This window comes from Bison bison, unplaced genomic scaffold, assembly GCF_000754665.1.
Source record: "Bison bison bison isolate TAMUID 2011002044 unplaced genomic scaffold, Bison_UMD1.0 scf7180017864167, whole genome shotgun sequence".
NCBI classification, from domain to species: domain Eukaryota; kingdom Metazoa; phylum Chordata; class Mammalia; order Artiodactyla; family Bovidae; genus Bison; species Bison bison.
In genome coordinates this window covers 3,705,927-3,720,327 of record NW_011494739.1, presented here as the reverse complement: position 1 = coordinate 3,720,327, position 14,401 = coordinate 3,705,927, and the positions used below count along the sequence as shown (strand labels likewise).

General features: G+C 43.9%; 1 protein-coding gene across 2 annotated transcripts in view; it reads right to left on the bottom strand.

Annotated features, from left to right (window-relative positions):
* Window positions 1-14,148, bottom strand: part of RAE1 (ribonucleic acid export 1) — a 17,899-nt gene extending 3,751 nt beyond the window's left edge. Inside the window, exons 1-11 of one of the 2 annotated variants that reach the window (XM_010841817.1) lie at window positions 14,138-14,148; window positions 11,612-11,708; window positions 10,927-11,031; window positions 9,899-9,991; window positions 5,821-5,907; window positions 4,790-4,876; window positions 4,600-4,671; window positions 3,529-3,636; window positions 1,336-1,442; window positions 1,176-1,251; window positions 403-597 (exon numbers count right to left, since the gene is read on the bottom strand). In XM_010841817.1, coding sequence (XP_010840119.1) covers window positions 403-597; window positions 1,176-1,251; window positions 1,336-1,442; window positions 3,529-3,636; window positions 4,600-4,671; window positions 4,790-4,876; window positions 5,821-5,907; window positions 9,899-9,991; window positions 10,927-11,031; window positions 11,612-11,701 — 1,020 coding nt within the window. In that variant the 5' untranslated portion in view covers window positions 11,702-11,708; window positions 14,138-14,148. Of the gene's footprint in view, window positions 1-402; window positions 598-1,175; window positions 1,252-1,335; window positions 1,443-3,528; window positions 3,637-4,599; window positions 4,672-4,789; window positions 4,877-5,820; window positions 5,908-9,898; window positions 9,992-10,926; window positions 11,032-11,611; window positions 11,709-13,986; window positions 14,008-14,137 lie in introns of those variants that run through there. The other variant, XM_010841815.1, reaches the window with a different exon arrangement.
* Window positions 14,149-14,401: the final 253 nt, after the last annotated feature.

The window sequence follows — 14,401 nt, the reverse complement described above, 5'->3', positions numbered from 1 at the left end:
TATGGCACTGGGATGACTCAAACACAACCAGGACCCCATCAGTCTGTAACTTCCCTCCCCAAACAGCGAACAAACAAAAAGCCTATGCCTCTGGTGAAGGCTGGGCACCTTGCCGAGCCCTCGTCACTCTCACCCAACAACCCCCGACATCCCTGAATGACTCAGATGCCCCCGAGTGTCGGCTGCCGGGTTTACGCTGACCAAGCAGCTCACGTGGGCATGTTCTCAGGGAAAGGCCGAGAGGGAGGCCCTGCTGCTTCCTGCTGCGGTGAGGTGATGTGACAGGCCACGTGCAAGCCACACAGCACGGCTGGAGAGGCCTCACGACCAAGCTCAGGCCTTCGTACACCAGAGCCTGGCTCTGCTGCCGGACGGCGCCAGTGCAGGCCTGAGGACTCTCACCTTTGACCAGTCGTAGCTGGAAGCATACGCAAATATGTTTCCATTGTGATTGAAGCAGCAGGCCGATATCGGCTGATCTAACTGTTCCGAAGTCTTTAGTTTTGTTCTGGCATCCTTGTCCCAAAAGCTGAATCTACCATCAGATCCCACAGTGGCAAGGGTGCCATGGACAGGATGGAACGCAATTCCATTAACCTATGAAGGATGGATACATACAATGAGGAGCAGAGAAGGGAGGAGAAAGCCGGTTTTTGACAATGCAGACTTCCTGGTTCAATGAGAACATAAAATGAACAACCATAATTTCATTAGAGCTGATGGCCTGCTGATCACATCAGAAACCAGCCCCGCTTCCTGAACCAACTGACAGCCCAGGACTGAATCTTGTCTCTTGTTAAAAACACAAGTCAGCAGAAGTTAATAAGTATGTAAGCTAGTGGCACCAAGGGGCCAACCTCAGGAAAATGCCTTTTTCTTTTTCAGCAAATAGCAATTTCTCAGTTTTAGCTAAGCGTACCAACTGTCTACCAGCACTCGTACAGGTGGGAGTTGCTCCCCAAACTCCTAAGCTTGCATTTCAGACACAGAGAGAATGAAGAGAGTCAACATGTTCATAAAAACAGAAAACCGAAACCTCCCACGTAAGCCATTTATCCCTGGACATGAACACACACAATGACAGTGATCTTTTCTGATCCCATAATGACTCAGCTATCCACCGCCAAGTCTAGTTTCTAGACACATTCTCAGGATTAACATTTCTAAAGACGCACCGCATAGATGTCCTGAGGAGCAGAAGTGTTGGTCCCGTTAGATCGATGACATTTAAAGGTGAAGTTATCCTTGGCACTGAAAAGCAAAGGCCCAACTTAGCTTTCCTTCAAAACAAAATGTCTCACACGAACACCTGCAAGCTGGCCAGGCCTCACTTACGGATTTGGGGGGTTGATGTAGTGGATAGCAACTCTCCCCTCGATGCTTCCCAGGGCAAAACCTGTCGGCTTGTTCTGTTTGTCTTTAAAAATAGCCACACATCGATGCTATAGTTGGGGAGAAAAAGTATACCATCATCATGTGAAGTGTAACATTCCATAAATAACGTGAAAGTAAACAACTTTTACTCCATTTTTGGGTTTTGAAAGAACCAGAAACATATTTCTCAAACACAATGAAGACTTTTCCATTCCTCCAGTAGGCATTATTTTTTTATTTAGCCACATGATTTTATGAATAAACCGCAGACCACATGCTTCCGTCCAGGTGCTGCTGCTCCTCTGCCACCCTGCAGGCCTCACTGTCACTGCAGCAGGGCACGCACCCCTCAGCCCCACCAGCTCCTATTCTGGCACTGACCCCCTGGTGGGTTGGGAGGACACGTCACTTTGATCTGCAGCATACCACTGACTAAGCGAGTGCCCTCTAGGAAGTCACCCAGTGTCCCAGGGTCTCTGCGTCCCCAACTGGAAAAGGGAAGTAGTGTTGGCTGGGGGAGGATGTGGGAACAAGGGTCAAGCATACAGTGGATGTGGCCAGAACTTTCTAAACCATGAATAAGCTATGCAAAAGCTAGACACTGCACTTGATCCAACACTGAGCCTAAGGGCCCAAAGGAGGGTCTCCTGGACCCCACAGAAGATCCCAAACAAACAGCCCATGGCCCAGTCTCCAGAGGCAGAGATGCACGGGTCCACACTCCTGTTGTCATTCAACAAGAGCTGCGTTCGAGTTGGAAGGAGAGAAATGGTCAGATTCGAAACCACACACAGGGTGCAAGTGAGGGTGGTGGTTAATGAGATGGGGGAGGAGAAAAGGAAGGGCAGTGAGTAAAGGACAACCCCTGATTTCTGGCCTAGCCAGAAAAGGTGGAGGCCCCACCTAGTGAGATGCAGAGCATATGGGTAGGAGCAGGCTGGGGGCAGTGGGGAGGCCCTGGGCCTGGTATGGGATGCTTCTGGGCTGAGATACGTTGGCGGGGGCGGGAGGACAGGCGGACACGCATAGGACCCGTCAGACTGCGAGTGCCCTTGTCAGGAGCACAGAGGGTAGGTAGCTAGGGATCCAAGACTCCAGCCCACCACACACGCCTAACCAACAGTCATAAACAGCAGATGGGACTGTGCTGAGGTTCAGAAGGCAGTGACCCAGGGCAGACGCCTGGGGAACCTCAAGATACAGCAAAGAAGACAAAGCAGCAAGCAGAGGCAGGAGGTAAGAGACTGGCATTACAGAGCCCAAGCACAAAATCTTAAGAACATATAGTAAGAATATCGGTGAGTGCCACGGTTGTGTTAAGATGAGGGTGACAAGTATCCACTGGAGTTACTGACTAGGAAGCCATCAATGGCCATGCCAGAAACAGTTTTGGTGGAGAAACAGGGGCAGAAGTCTCAAAGGAGTGGGTGAGAAATGAGTAGGAGGTAGGGGAACCAAGAAAGCTCGTTTAAGACACTTGACTTACAAGAGGAAAAGGTACCTAGCTGGCTGAGGATGTGGGGGTCAGAAGAGGTTTGTTTCCCAGGATTAGACTTGAGTCTGTCTTATGCCAATGAACAAAAGTTGCGGGGGTGAGAGGGGGTAAGACGAGATACAGGAGGGAGGTGGGTGGCTGATAGCCTGAGGCTCCTGAGAGGTGGGTCGGCACAGAGCCCAAACAAAACTGGCCACTGGAGAGTGTGGCCCACCCCTCAACGGGGGGTGGGAAAGGCAGGGAAGAGGCAGGTATAGCCAGAGTTCTACATTCAGCAGGAGTAAGATGAGGAAGCTTCCAATTATCAGTTTCTGTGTTCTAGGACTAGAGGCTGCAGATCAGATCTGCAGAGACAAAGGCCAAAGGAGTGATGGATCGGAAGAGAGTGAAGAAGATCTAAGAACGTGTGGCAGGCAGGTGGAGACCGAGCTGAAGGCAGAAGCTACGGACTCCCAATTCACTGTGGTGTGTACCCATTCAGCAGCATTCTGCTACCCAGGGGATGTCTGCCAAGGATGGTATTTACCCACTAATACTGTGTTTATATCCTTAAATTCACCTCCTTTTAATATCCAACAGTATAACAATTTCCACATGCAGGCACTTACTCCCTAAGATAGATGCTAAATACAAGCTTCCTGATCTGATTCGTGACTCACCTGATGCTTCAGTGGAGACTCTATCCTCCTGAATTCAGAAGGCTGATTCTCTAACTGATACACAATCAGGCCCCTCTCTGCAGTTGCCACCACAGCCATAGGATATATCTAGGAAAAACAGGAAAGCAGAGACCTACTTAAAGTGGGGTGTGCTCTTTTGTATACCAAAGTATTCTATCAATTTTTTCAAAGTTGCAAAAATAAATAAACTTTTTTAAAATTTAACAATCCAATGGTATTTACATGTTTCAAGGTAATCTAGATAAATCATATTGGAAAGTAGCACGTACCTTTTTAAAAGACTCAGTTTTCAAAACTATGAAATATTATGAAACATTTATTTAGAACATTTACTGAAGAATAGAGAAGAAATGAAAATCATTGTTCTACCACGCCCTTCAAATGATAACAGTTGTCAGCATTATGGTATGTTTTCTCTTGTCTTTTTGAGTGTTTTTTTAATACACGTGTGTATACATATGTTTCTATATAATTCACATCCTTTACTAAAGCGTGTTCAGTGAGCACCACTCCACACATTTTCCCGAGAACACTAGTGGTGGCCATCTAAGTAACATTCCCTCAAATCAAATGACTGTGTCTATCTAGTTGGCCCAATGGGTCATTTCCAATGTTTCACTCCATTATACAGAACAAATAACATTTGCATCTCTACTTTTCTCATGATAAACTCCTGAAAGTGGAATTACGGGGCAGTTAGTACACTCTTAAGACTTATTGCTACACCAATAAAGAAAGTTCCTCAGCTTCTATCCCACTGAGACAGACACCAAAGGATCTAGTCCCACATCACAAAGTTATTGCCAGTTTTTGTACTGTACGCATCATACCGGTGCCGGCATGGCCTGTGACTGAATATGTTCACACAACAAGTGACTAAAAAAGTGTGACATCCAGTTTTCTGTAGTTCTGGAACATATGCAGTACAAAAATCTAGGTTTACGACAACTGAGGCAATCCAAATTACATCCCACATCTATAATTAAAGTCTGAAGGGCTTTTACATTGTCCTCTAATTTAAGATATCATAAAAAAGAAGAAATTCCGTACCACGTCAGCACAGTAACACCTTTCAGGGAGCTGTAACACCATCATAGGATTTGATGATCGTGTATCCCAAAACTGAAAGACAAAAAAAAAAAAAGAACAAGTGACCAACCATTCAGAACTAACATCCAGATAGTGTAAGAATAATGTCCCCCTTGGTCAGGCCAGGAAGTCCCTTGACTATACAGCATACCTTCAAGGTCTTATCCCAGCTCCCAGTCATCACACAGCTGTAGTTTGGTGCTTTGATCCAATGTATTGTTTTGACAGGAGCATCGTGCTTTCAAGACAAAACCAAGACAGATCAAGGTAAATGTAATATAACATGCCACACAGCTTTGGCTCTGGAAGTTCAAAGAGAAGGAATCTTAAATATTGAGGTCATACTCAACAAAAACCAAAGGATAGTTTCGTCCTTCCCCATGACCAAAACATTCTGTGTAACATTCCATACCAACAAAATTTAATTTGATTTGAACCATAATTAACTAGTATGAGAGTGAAGGGGGAGGTACTCAGAAACAACTCACAGGGAGAACTCCACCACAGCTGTGTCACTGAGAAGACAAACATTAGAGATGGAAGAAGTGCTCTAGCACACAGTACTGCCGTCTCAGGGTATGTGACACCTTCCTGAAAATGTCTCAGTGTCAAGAGGCTCTTTCCCACCAGGCCTGACCCTCCGGTTCTAGGCTCTCTCCTCTTCATGGTTTCTACTTTTCTTAGCAGTCTTCACACAAGAACCTGCCTGCCATCCTCAAGCAGGCTGTAAAAGCTCCTGAAATAGGAAGGGCGCCTCTCACTCACTGCTGTGTTTCTACTCCAAGGACAGTGCCTGCGGTATCACTGGCAATTGATACATATTTGTCTAATGAACAAGTGACCAAATGAAGCCTGGGACAAGGCAAGCCACACATGGGTGCTGGAATGCTGAGCATCAGTTTTAACACTGCCTTTTTATAGATCTGAACATCACTAGCTCCTTATGATGCAACCTTCAACCACACAAATGCAGAAGACCCTTGATAGAACTTGTGAAACACCAGTAAAAACGAGACTGCTCATAAAATTGGTGTTATTTTGTGCTTAAGAGGTTTCTGGTATATTTAAGTCTAATTGATTTGGTATAGTTGAACTGCACCTTTCCTGTAACAAAGAATAAGAATCATTACAACCCTGCCTTGCCCAGCATCTCTGCAGAGGATAAATTTTATTATTTATTACCTGTGCAATCTGTATCGCCTGGTTACTATTGAGGTCCCACATTTTGGCAGTTTTATCACATGAGGCTGTAAATACTTTGCTCCCATCCTAAAATAAAGTAGAAAAAATTCCGACATTCTAATAAAAATTCTATATGTACATTTAGATATTAGATTGAACATACTGAGGAAGGTTTTATTTTGCAAGTTTTATTTTTCCAATTATTTGGGGGCTTGTGTATTGCAAACTACAATGTCATATACAAAACACATTTCCAGCGCTTTTCAATCATCAATTTTTTTCTAAGAGAGAATGTGTAAACAGGTTAATAAAAAATTTAAACAGCATTTAGAGTTATGTAATGAAAACCGAGTCCCTCCCCGACCCCAGCTCACTGTTCAGAGGCAGTCATGGTCACTGGCAGTCTCTAGGAATAGCCTTTTACATCCTGTATCAATGTGTATGACCTACCAGGAACCACTTACATTTTTTTTTTTTCTTATTTTCATCAATTTCAAGCCTCCACAACAGGTACAAGAATAGTACAATGAATACTCACAAACCCATCATCTAGGTTCCCAATTTAAACATTTTGCCACATATACTGTATCTTTCTCCCCGCAATTTCTGCTCTATACCACACATGTTCAATCATTATTACTTGTGTTCAGTTCAACATCTAATAGCATTCTGAAGTGCATGCAATAAAACTACACTAATTTACAATGATCATTGGTCCAATATAAACTACAGAACAGCTTAAAAAATTGGCAATCACCGTGTTATGGTTTTAAAATATTCACATATAGAATTCATAAAGTACGTCAGTCAATTATGAAGTACAAGACAATTTAAAAACAGTAAGTACCAAGCTGAAAATCTAGACCAATCATCAACAATTCTTTTTCCTAAAGGGTGATATAGTAAATATTTCAGCTTTGCAGGTCAAGTGGTCTCTGTTGCAACTCCTAATTCTGCTGTTGGAGCTAGAACGCAGCCATACACACTGTCAAATGAATGAGTGTGGTTGTGTTTCAAGAAAACTTTATTTACAAAAGTTAGCAATGGGCCAAATTGGGCCCATGGGCCATAATCTGCAGACCCCTCCCACTTCATTTCTGGTTCCACAGCTCAAAGATTTACCATTATCCTTCCCTAGCAAAAACTTATTTGAAGCTCTCCATCTGAAAGAAGAGAGAAAATCTTCTTCTCTATTAATGAGGCTCTAAGGCTAAGTCCACAAATCCTTGGAAAGATGCTAATGCGGGCTGTCCTGAGGCTGAGTGAAACACTGGCCCCTCAATCTCATGAAATGCTGACCCTACCAGCGGCAGGATGCCAGGCCCCAGTGGACACACCAAGACAGACCCAGTCTATCAAAAGGCTGAGGCAGAAGAATGAGATCCCTAAATGCTCCCAAATCAGCTCCTCTAAGCTCCACCTGCTATGTCCACGCAGCAAGCCACGTCCTTGGACTGCTTGGAGAATCACCCTCACCAAGCTGGGCTTTTACACCTCGAGGGTAACTCTGGCTCTTCTGTGCCTTTCCATACATGCCTTCCTCTTCCAGAAACCAGCTCCTATTTCCTATAAGCCCCTGTGAGAGAGGCTGTCAGTGCATGGGCTCTGGAGCCAGAAGGTCCAGGTCTGGGCTCAGCCTTTCTCTCTGTTCCCTCAAGCAAGTCTCTTAACCACTCCCCAAAGGCACCATGCTAGTCTTTGAGTGACTGGATAACAGACTCAGAGAGATTACGTAACTTGGCAAAGCCAAAAAGTGAAGACAGAGCTGAAATTTGAATCCACACTTGGAATGGATGACAGAGCTCTAAAGCTATAAGCAAATGGTTTGCTTTTTCTTGCCTCATCTGTGAAGATTTCAGTGCACCCTTCCCAAACTTCATAGTTGCCTTCTGGGTTCTGTCCACCCAGGACAGTGCATCCTGCCTCTCTAAGAACTTAGCTCCCTGAATTGGAACTCTTAATGTCTATATTTCTCCTCCACTAGACGGCGCACGGCTCTAATGGAGATAGAGAAAGGAAATGGGCGGTGTACATTTCTGTACAAGGTGACTCACTAACACTTGAGCAACAGAGTTCTGGTGTCAGGTAATTCTATTTCTTACCATACTTGATAAGACACTTACAATTCTGATCTGTTCTCTCATCAGTAAAGAAAGACAGGTAAAATAAATCAGTGGTATTTAAAATCTACTCAAATGGCTGCTTTTCTATGTGTAATTTAAAACTATTATTAATCTCATAATAACCTAATCAGACGAATCAGCAATACATTTACAGATGACAGAAAATGCCTTAGAGAAGACTTTCAGAGATGATTAAAATGGGAGCAACTCAAAATATTCATAAACAGAATATTTATAAATTATAAATTTATAATTTATATAAATGATATAAACGCTATGTGTAAGCTAAATACAATCATATAAATGCATGGTGTGAGTAGTCTGGTGTTTCTCATAAAATTAACATAAATTTTTCATTTGACTCGGCAAGCCCACTATTAGATATAAACTCAAGAGGAAAGAAAATTTATATTCACGGAAAATCCAGTATACAAAATGTTTATAGCAGCATTTATTCACTACAATCAAAAATGGAAAACAACCCACATGTCCTTCAGCTTGTGGACGGCGAACAGACGGTGAACACCCATACAACGCACCACTACTCAGCAACAAGGAGGACTAACTGCTGCCAGATACAAGCTGGATGGGCCACGAGTGCACTGAGCTGAAGGCAGCCAGACTCAAAAGGATTCTGGTGATGGCGTTCTAGTAAAGGCAGAAACACAGGGACCGAAAACACACCAGTGGTCTCCAGGGAGAGCGGCTGAGGGGGATCTGATTACACAGGGCAAGAGGAAATCTTTGGGCTGATGGATCTCTTCTATATTTTGATCACAACTCTATGCATTTCTCAAAACTCACAGAATCATACACTTACAAGGTTCAATTTTACTGCCTGCAAACTACATCTAATAAAAAAAATTCTATGAGCCCAGGGAGGGACCTTGAGACTTAGCTTCCTCAGCACATCTGCCGACTCTGAGTCAGGCGCTTTTGTTTTCAGCTGCCAGCAGGAGAAGGAGGGGAGGGAGGCTGGGCCCTTCACAGCCAAGGCTCCTGCTGAGCGTGGCTTCACCATCCCTGTTGGCTTCTTTGTAAATGGTATACCTTCATTAAACTCCCCAATCACCCACCTTCTGCCCTCAAACAAAAAAAAAGAGAGCTCAGAATTGAATAAACTCAAACACATTAACTTATAATGCTAACGTTCAGTATTTGGGAGGAAAAAGAATTTCAAAGAAAGGAAATATTTCGAAAGTCTAATAATGGTAAAGGATTAATTTTCCCCATAGGACTTACTTCCTGGGACTGTAAATTTCTAATTTTAAAACAACATAGGCTCCTGGCACATCAAGAGACATAGGAAAAGCTTTAATTGTCTAACCCCTTGCTCAAAAAACGGCAACCTGCTCCAGTATTCTTGCCTGGAGAATTCCATGGACAGAGGAGCCTGACAGGCTACAATCTATCGGGAGTGCAGGGTGCACAAAGAGTCAGACATGACTGAGCAGCTAACACTTTGCTCAAGGAGACAGGTCAATAAATTAATGGAATTTTTAAGCAAGAAGCTTTCAGAGAGACTAACTAAAGCTAATATAACAAAAGTTAACTGACTATATTATGAATATCAATCAATGACTATATTTAAATTCAGAAACAGCATTTCTAAAATGTGCATGGGGCTGCTGCTTCTAAGTCACTTCAGTCGTGTCCGACTCTGTGTGACCCCATAGATGGCAGCCCACCGGGCTCCCCCATCCCTCGGATTCTTCAGGCAAGAATACTGGAGTGGGTTGCCATTTCCTTCTCCAATGCATGAAAGCGAAAAGTGAAAGTGAAGTCAGTCGTGTCCGACTCTTAGCGATCCCATGGACTGCAGCCTACCAGGCTCCTCCATCCATGGTATTTTCCAGGCAAGAGTACTGGAATGGGGTGCCATTGCCTTCTCCGAAAATGTGCATGCATACATGCTATTTGTATTTCAGGTCACATAAAAACATAATGAAACTTACATCACTCCAGCAGACATCTAGGACAGGTCCCGTGTGCATCTGCTGGGCTTTTGGAATAGTCTGTCCGCTATCTTGAACTTCCCAGCATCGAACCTACAATAATAAAACAATGCAGACACAACAATTAATGATAACCCCTATGCTCCCAGCCATAATCAGATAAACACAAATTTACACGACAGACACTTTCCCCTATCAAACTGGCGTAATAAAATGAATAATACTTGGCACCAGCAAGGAGAAGCTGAAATCTGAACCAGTGGTAGCTGTACCCTGTGTCTCAGATACTCCCTTTCTGGGACTTGAGGACTTCCCATGATGTACTTTGTATGTGTTATCTGAATTCATCTCTACAACAGCTAAACCTCTGTGTACTTACTGTCATCTCCATCTTATTTCAGGATATGAAGCTTAGAGAAGATAACTGGCCTAAGTCCCTCACTTAAGTCAGCAGCAAACCACTATGCATCTATCTGATTATGAGTATGGTTAATTGGTTCAAGTTTGCTCCAACAAGCCACCTGCACTTCTTTTGTGAAGTGCTTCTAAACATCCTTTGCCTTTTTTTCTACCAGAATTTTTACCTTTCTTTTTGAATACTACAATTTTTGTTTGGTAAGTATAGTGTTGATGCAGGACTGTTAATATAGCTAAAGGTGAAAAACTTTAACATAGCCTAAAGAACATTTTCAGGATGCCTAGAAGGGAAATTCACACAGAGCATCAGGGACAACATTTATTTTCCATGAATACGACACATGATTAGGGAATATACTTCAAGATACTGAACAAGAGTATACATTTTTGAATGATGCATATGATTTTGCTTTCTTAAAAAATGGCACAAGAAGTGATCAATGCCTGCCATTCAGAATGGTTCAGACTCTTAAACTCATTTCTTTAAAAAAAGGTAATGAATAAGCCGTAAGTTTGCTTTATTCACTTGGAGCAAAAACAAACAAAAAACCCAGCCCTGCTCATACAGAGAGATACATGACAGAGAGAACATGCATTTAAGAAGCACTTACATCATTAGCCCACGATCCTGCAATAAGAAAGTTTCCCGGCAAGGTTGGGGGGCTAAATGATAGACAACCAATGCTATCATCAGGAGAGGATGTTACTTCAATATCCTGGGGTGGAAAAAGTCCATGTTAAAATGTATACATCATCATGATTTAATTCAAAATTGCTTCCTTTCTCACCAACACATCAAGGTCAAGCGTCCCTGTTCCCAAGAACTAAGTTAATCAGACCTCACTCACTTGGATAAAAAGGCAGACTGTAACCCAGCCAGTGAAGGTACTGGCACTGTTGGACCCAGGCAGCATCTCAAAGCCAGGCCTGCAGCCACGTTTCCCAACAACGGCCCCAGGTCATTCCTGCCCCGCAGTGCTCAACCATTGTCATCACCTGCCTCCCTCTCCCAGAGAAACTCTCATTCCACAGTTGTGGGCTGGACCCTGGGCACCTGCAATCTTAACAAGCACCTCGTGTGATTTTGGTGACTAGGAATGTTAGGGGAAATAGGACACCAGTCCAGGGGACACACAGTTCCTCTGCTCCAGTATTTGAGAAAGCAGGCTGAACAAAATTTCAGCGTGTTCACCTCAAAGGAGGCTCCCACACCAACTGGGATTCTCTTGCTATCACGGATGTGGGATTCTCTGGCCTGTGCTGTTTCTAAAAACCCTGTGAAGCTGTATGTGGTACCTTCATAGGGTTGTGATTATCTGTGGTTGTGCTGCCAAACATGCTGGTCCCACCAGATCCAAAACCCGAGGTTGTTCCAAACAGACTCATTTTGGCCCTAAAAAATAATGGAAAAAGTAAAGGACAAGTCCTCTCTTAAGTAATAAACATCCCTAAGAGGCAATAAAAAGATACAGTTAAGTTATAGAAGGGATATAGAGAGTAAATAAATAAATGACTTGATGTCAGGCTTCTCTCTTCTGAGGAGATTTAAATATGCAATAAGCAGAGTGCCTTTTAACAATAAGCTTTCTATTTTTAGAAGTTTTTAATGGAAAATTACAAAGACAGGAGAGTTCCCATATATCCCACATCCAGTTCCCTTCTTCCATTCATCACAATTAATTAACCAATATTGATACATTACAGCAGAGTATTTTTTAGTCACCAGCTAGAAAATAAATTCATTTTTACACAGTTTGAGACACAGTGCTGAGCAGCAGGAATGCAACAGGAAACCAGCAGAAGGCTGTGTTCTTCCAGGTTCCCACTTAGTGACAGCTCACTTTCCTCGTACAAATTTCTGCACTCTGGTTTAGGTCACTATTTCTGCATGAAGTTACTAAGAAAAGCAACCAATCTTGGCAGCAATCACAGGAGTTTTAGAGTAATCGACCTTTATCTGGTTTGGCATTGTGCTGGACATTTGCCCACAAGAATTCCCCACTTTGAGTTTTTTAGGGGTGCCATAGTCTAGTAGGCCCACCTAGGTTAGAACCACGCCTCTGCCACTTCCCAGAACTGGGATCCTAATCTGACCAAGCCTCATTTTCCCTATTCTGCAAATACAGAGAATATTAACACCTTCTCCAGGGTTGCTCTGAGTATCAAATCAGATTATCTATGTAGAAAATGTAGTATCTAGTGGACAGTGGGTCATAAGCAAGTTTCTTTTTTTCCTTACAAGGAGAAAGTATATATATTCTCTCTCTGATGATTCACTTACATTGATGTCATATTTTCAATTCTGTAACTGGTTAGTAAATTCTTACATCCAGCTGCCTACCCAAAGGAGCCTTGCATGAGTGACATGAGATAACAAGAGTAGCATCTCTTATCATGACAACAAAGAATATGAGGAATTATGGAAGATATCTGAGTTTCCTGAGCTTCAAGAAAAATAAGTGTAGTCATACTAGGTCTATGAGTACATTAATATCTCAAAAAGTGACTCTCTGCAAGGATGTGGCACTTGCTGACCCCATCTGACTCAAATGATTGAGATGAATTTGGGACATCAGCTAACTGTGTGAGCAAAGGAATGACAAAGGTTCTGCAATCAAGCCCAGGAACTAAATATATGATTTCGGGCAAATTATTTAGCCCCACTGGCTCAGACAGTAAAGAATCTGCCTGCAATGCAGGAGACAGGGTTCAATCCACAGGTCAGGAAGATACCCTGGAGGAGGGCATGGCAACCCATTGAAGTATTCTTGCCTGGAATATCTCATGGACAAAAGAGCCTGTGGGGCTACAGTCCACGGGGTTGCAAAGAGTTGGACACGACTGAGCAACTAACACTTTCTCATCTACAAAAATAGACACTAAGATCCACTTGAAGTGAAGCTGCACACATAGTGCCCGAAACCTCTGTTCCTTCCTTCTCCTCAACCATGGAGCATTAATCAGCCTCTGCGGACCGTATGTTGTGCAGGACACTGGGAACCCACAAGTTCAGAAGGCAGGTGTTCATCTCTAGTCTACCCAGTCTCTCACTCCCTCCTTGAGCACCCCAGCTCTGAGGGTTTCCTTTCTGCCTGTGAACACAACAAGCGCCTCCCAGTTTGAAGCATTCCTACCAGCTGTTCCTGCAACCTGGGATGACGAGGCCTCCCCCGATGGAGGGAGTCGCTTTTTGAGATTATTAATGCGCTCAGACCTAGTATGTCTACATTTCATTATTTTTCTTGAAGCCCAGGAAACTCAGATACGTTCCCAAATCCCCAGCTTTCTCAGTGCCAATTTTCAGGTCCCACTTCAAAAGGCAGCTCCTCTTGTGAACTTTTGGGGGTGATGGAAATGGTCTAAACTGCACCGTGATGATGCTTACACGACTGTATTAAACTTTCCAAACTCATCAAAATGTGCACTTTAAATAGGTTACAGTGTGTAAGTGACGTTCAGTGAAACTCTTGGAGCATCTTTTTTTTAAAGTCACCTTCTCTCCTCAGAGGCTTCCCTGCTTTCCGAAGGTATAACACCTGATCCTCCATCACTAGCCCCTTTTCTTCACAGCACCGATCCCCATCCGGGACTTGTCTGCAACCAGCCCCCTCCCCAGGAGACTGCCAGCTCCTAACGGCCCAGAGCTGTCTGGAAGCTCCCCTAAAACACACCTGGCCCGCAGCACAGCGCCTGGCGTGTCACAGATGCTTGCCTGGGCGGAGTGTGTGCACACGGATATAATAAAACACTTGGCGGAGGAAAGCAGAAACAGAGTTAACTGCAGACAGCGATAAGTGTAACAAAGGAGCTCAAGCACGTTACCCTGGGAGAGACTACCAAGAATGGTCAGGGAAGGTCTCCGAGGCGGCCGCTTGCGTCTGAGGAGAAACCAGACGTGTAACCAGGAAGGGCAGAGGCGATAGGGGCTGCCCATCGACTCTGCCCTTTCTCGGTGCCTCAGTTTCCCCACAAAAACGAGGGGGTCAGACTAGCGGTGATCTTAAGGCACCCTTGCAACTCCGACGTCCCTCCCAGGGGCCACTCAGGAAGCTCGCCAACGGTCCGGCTCGCGCTCCAGCATCTCGC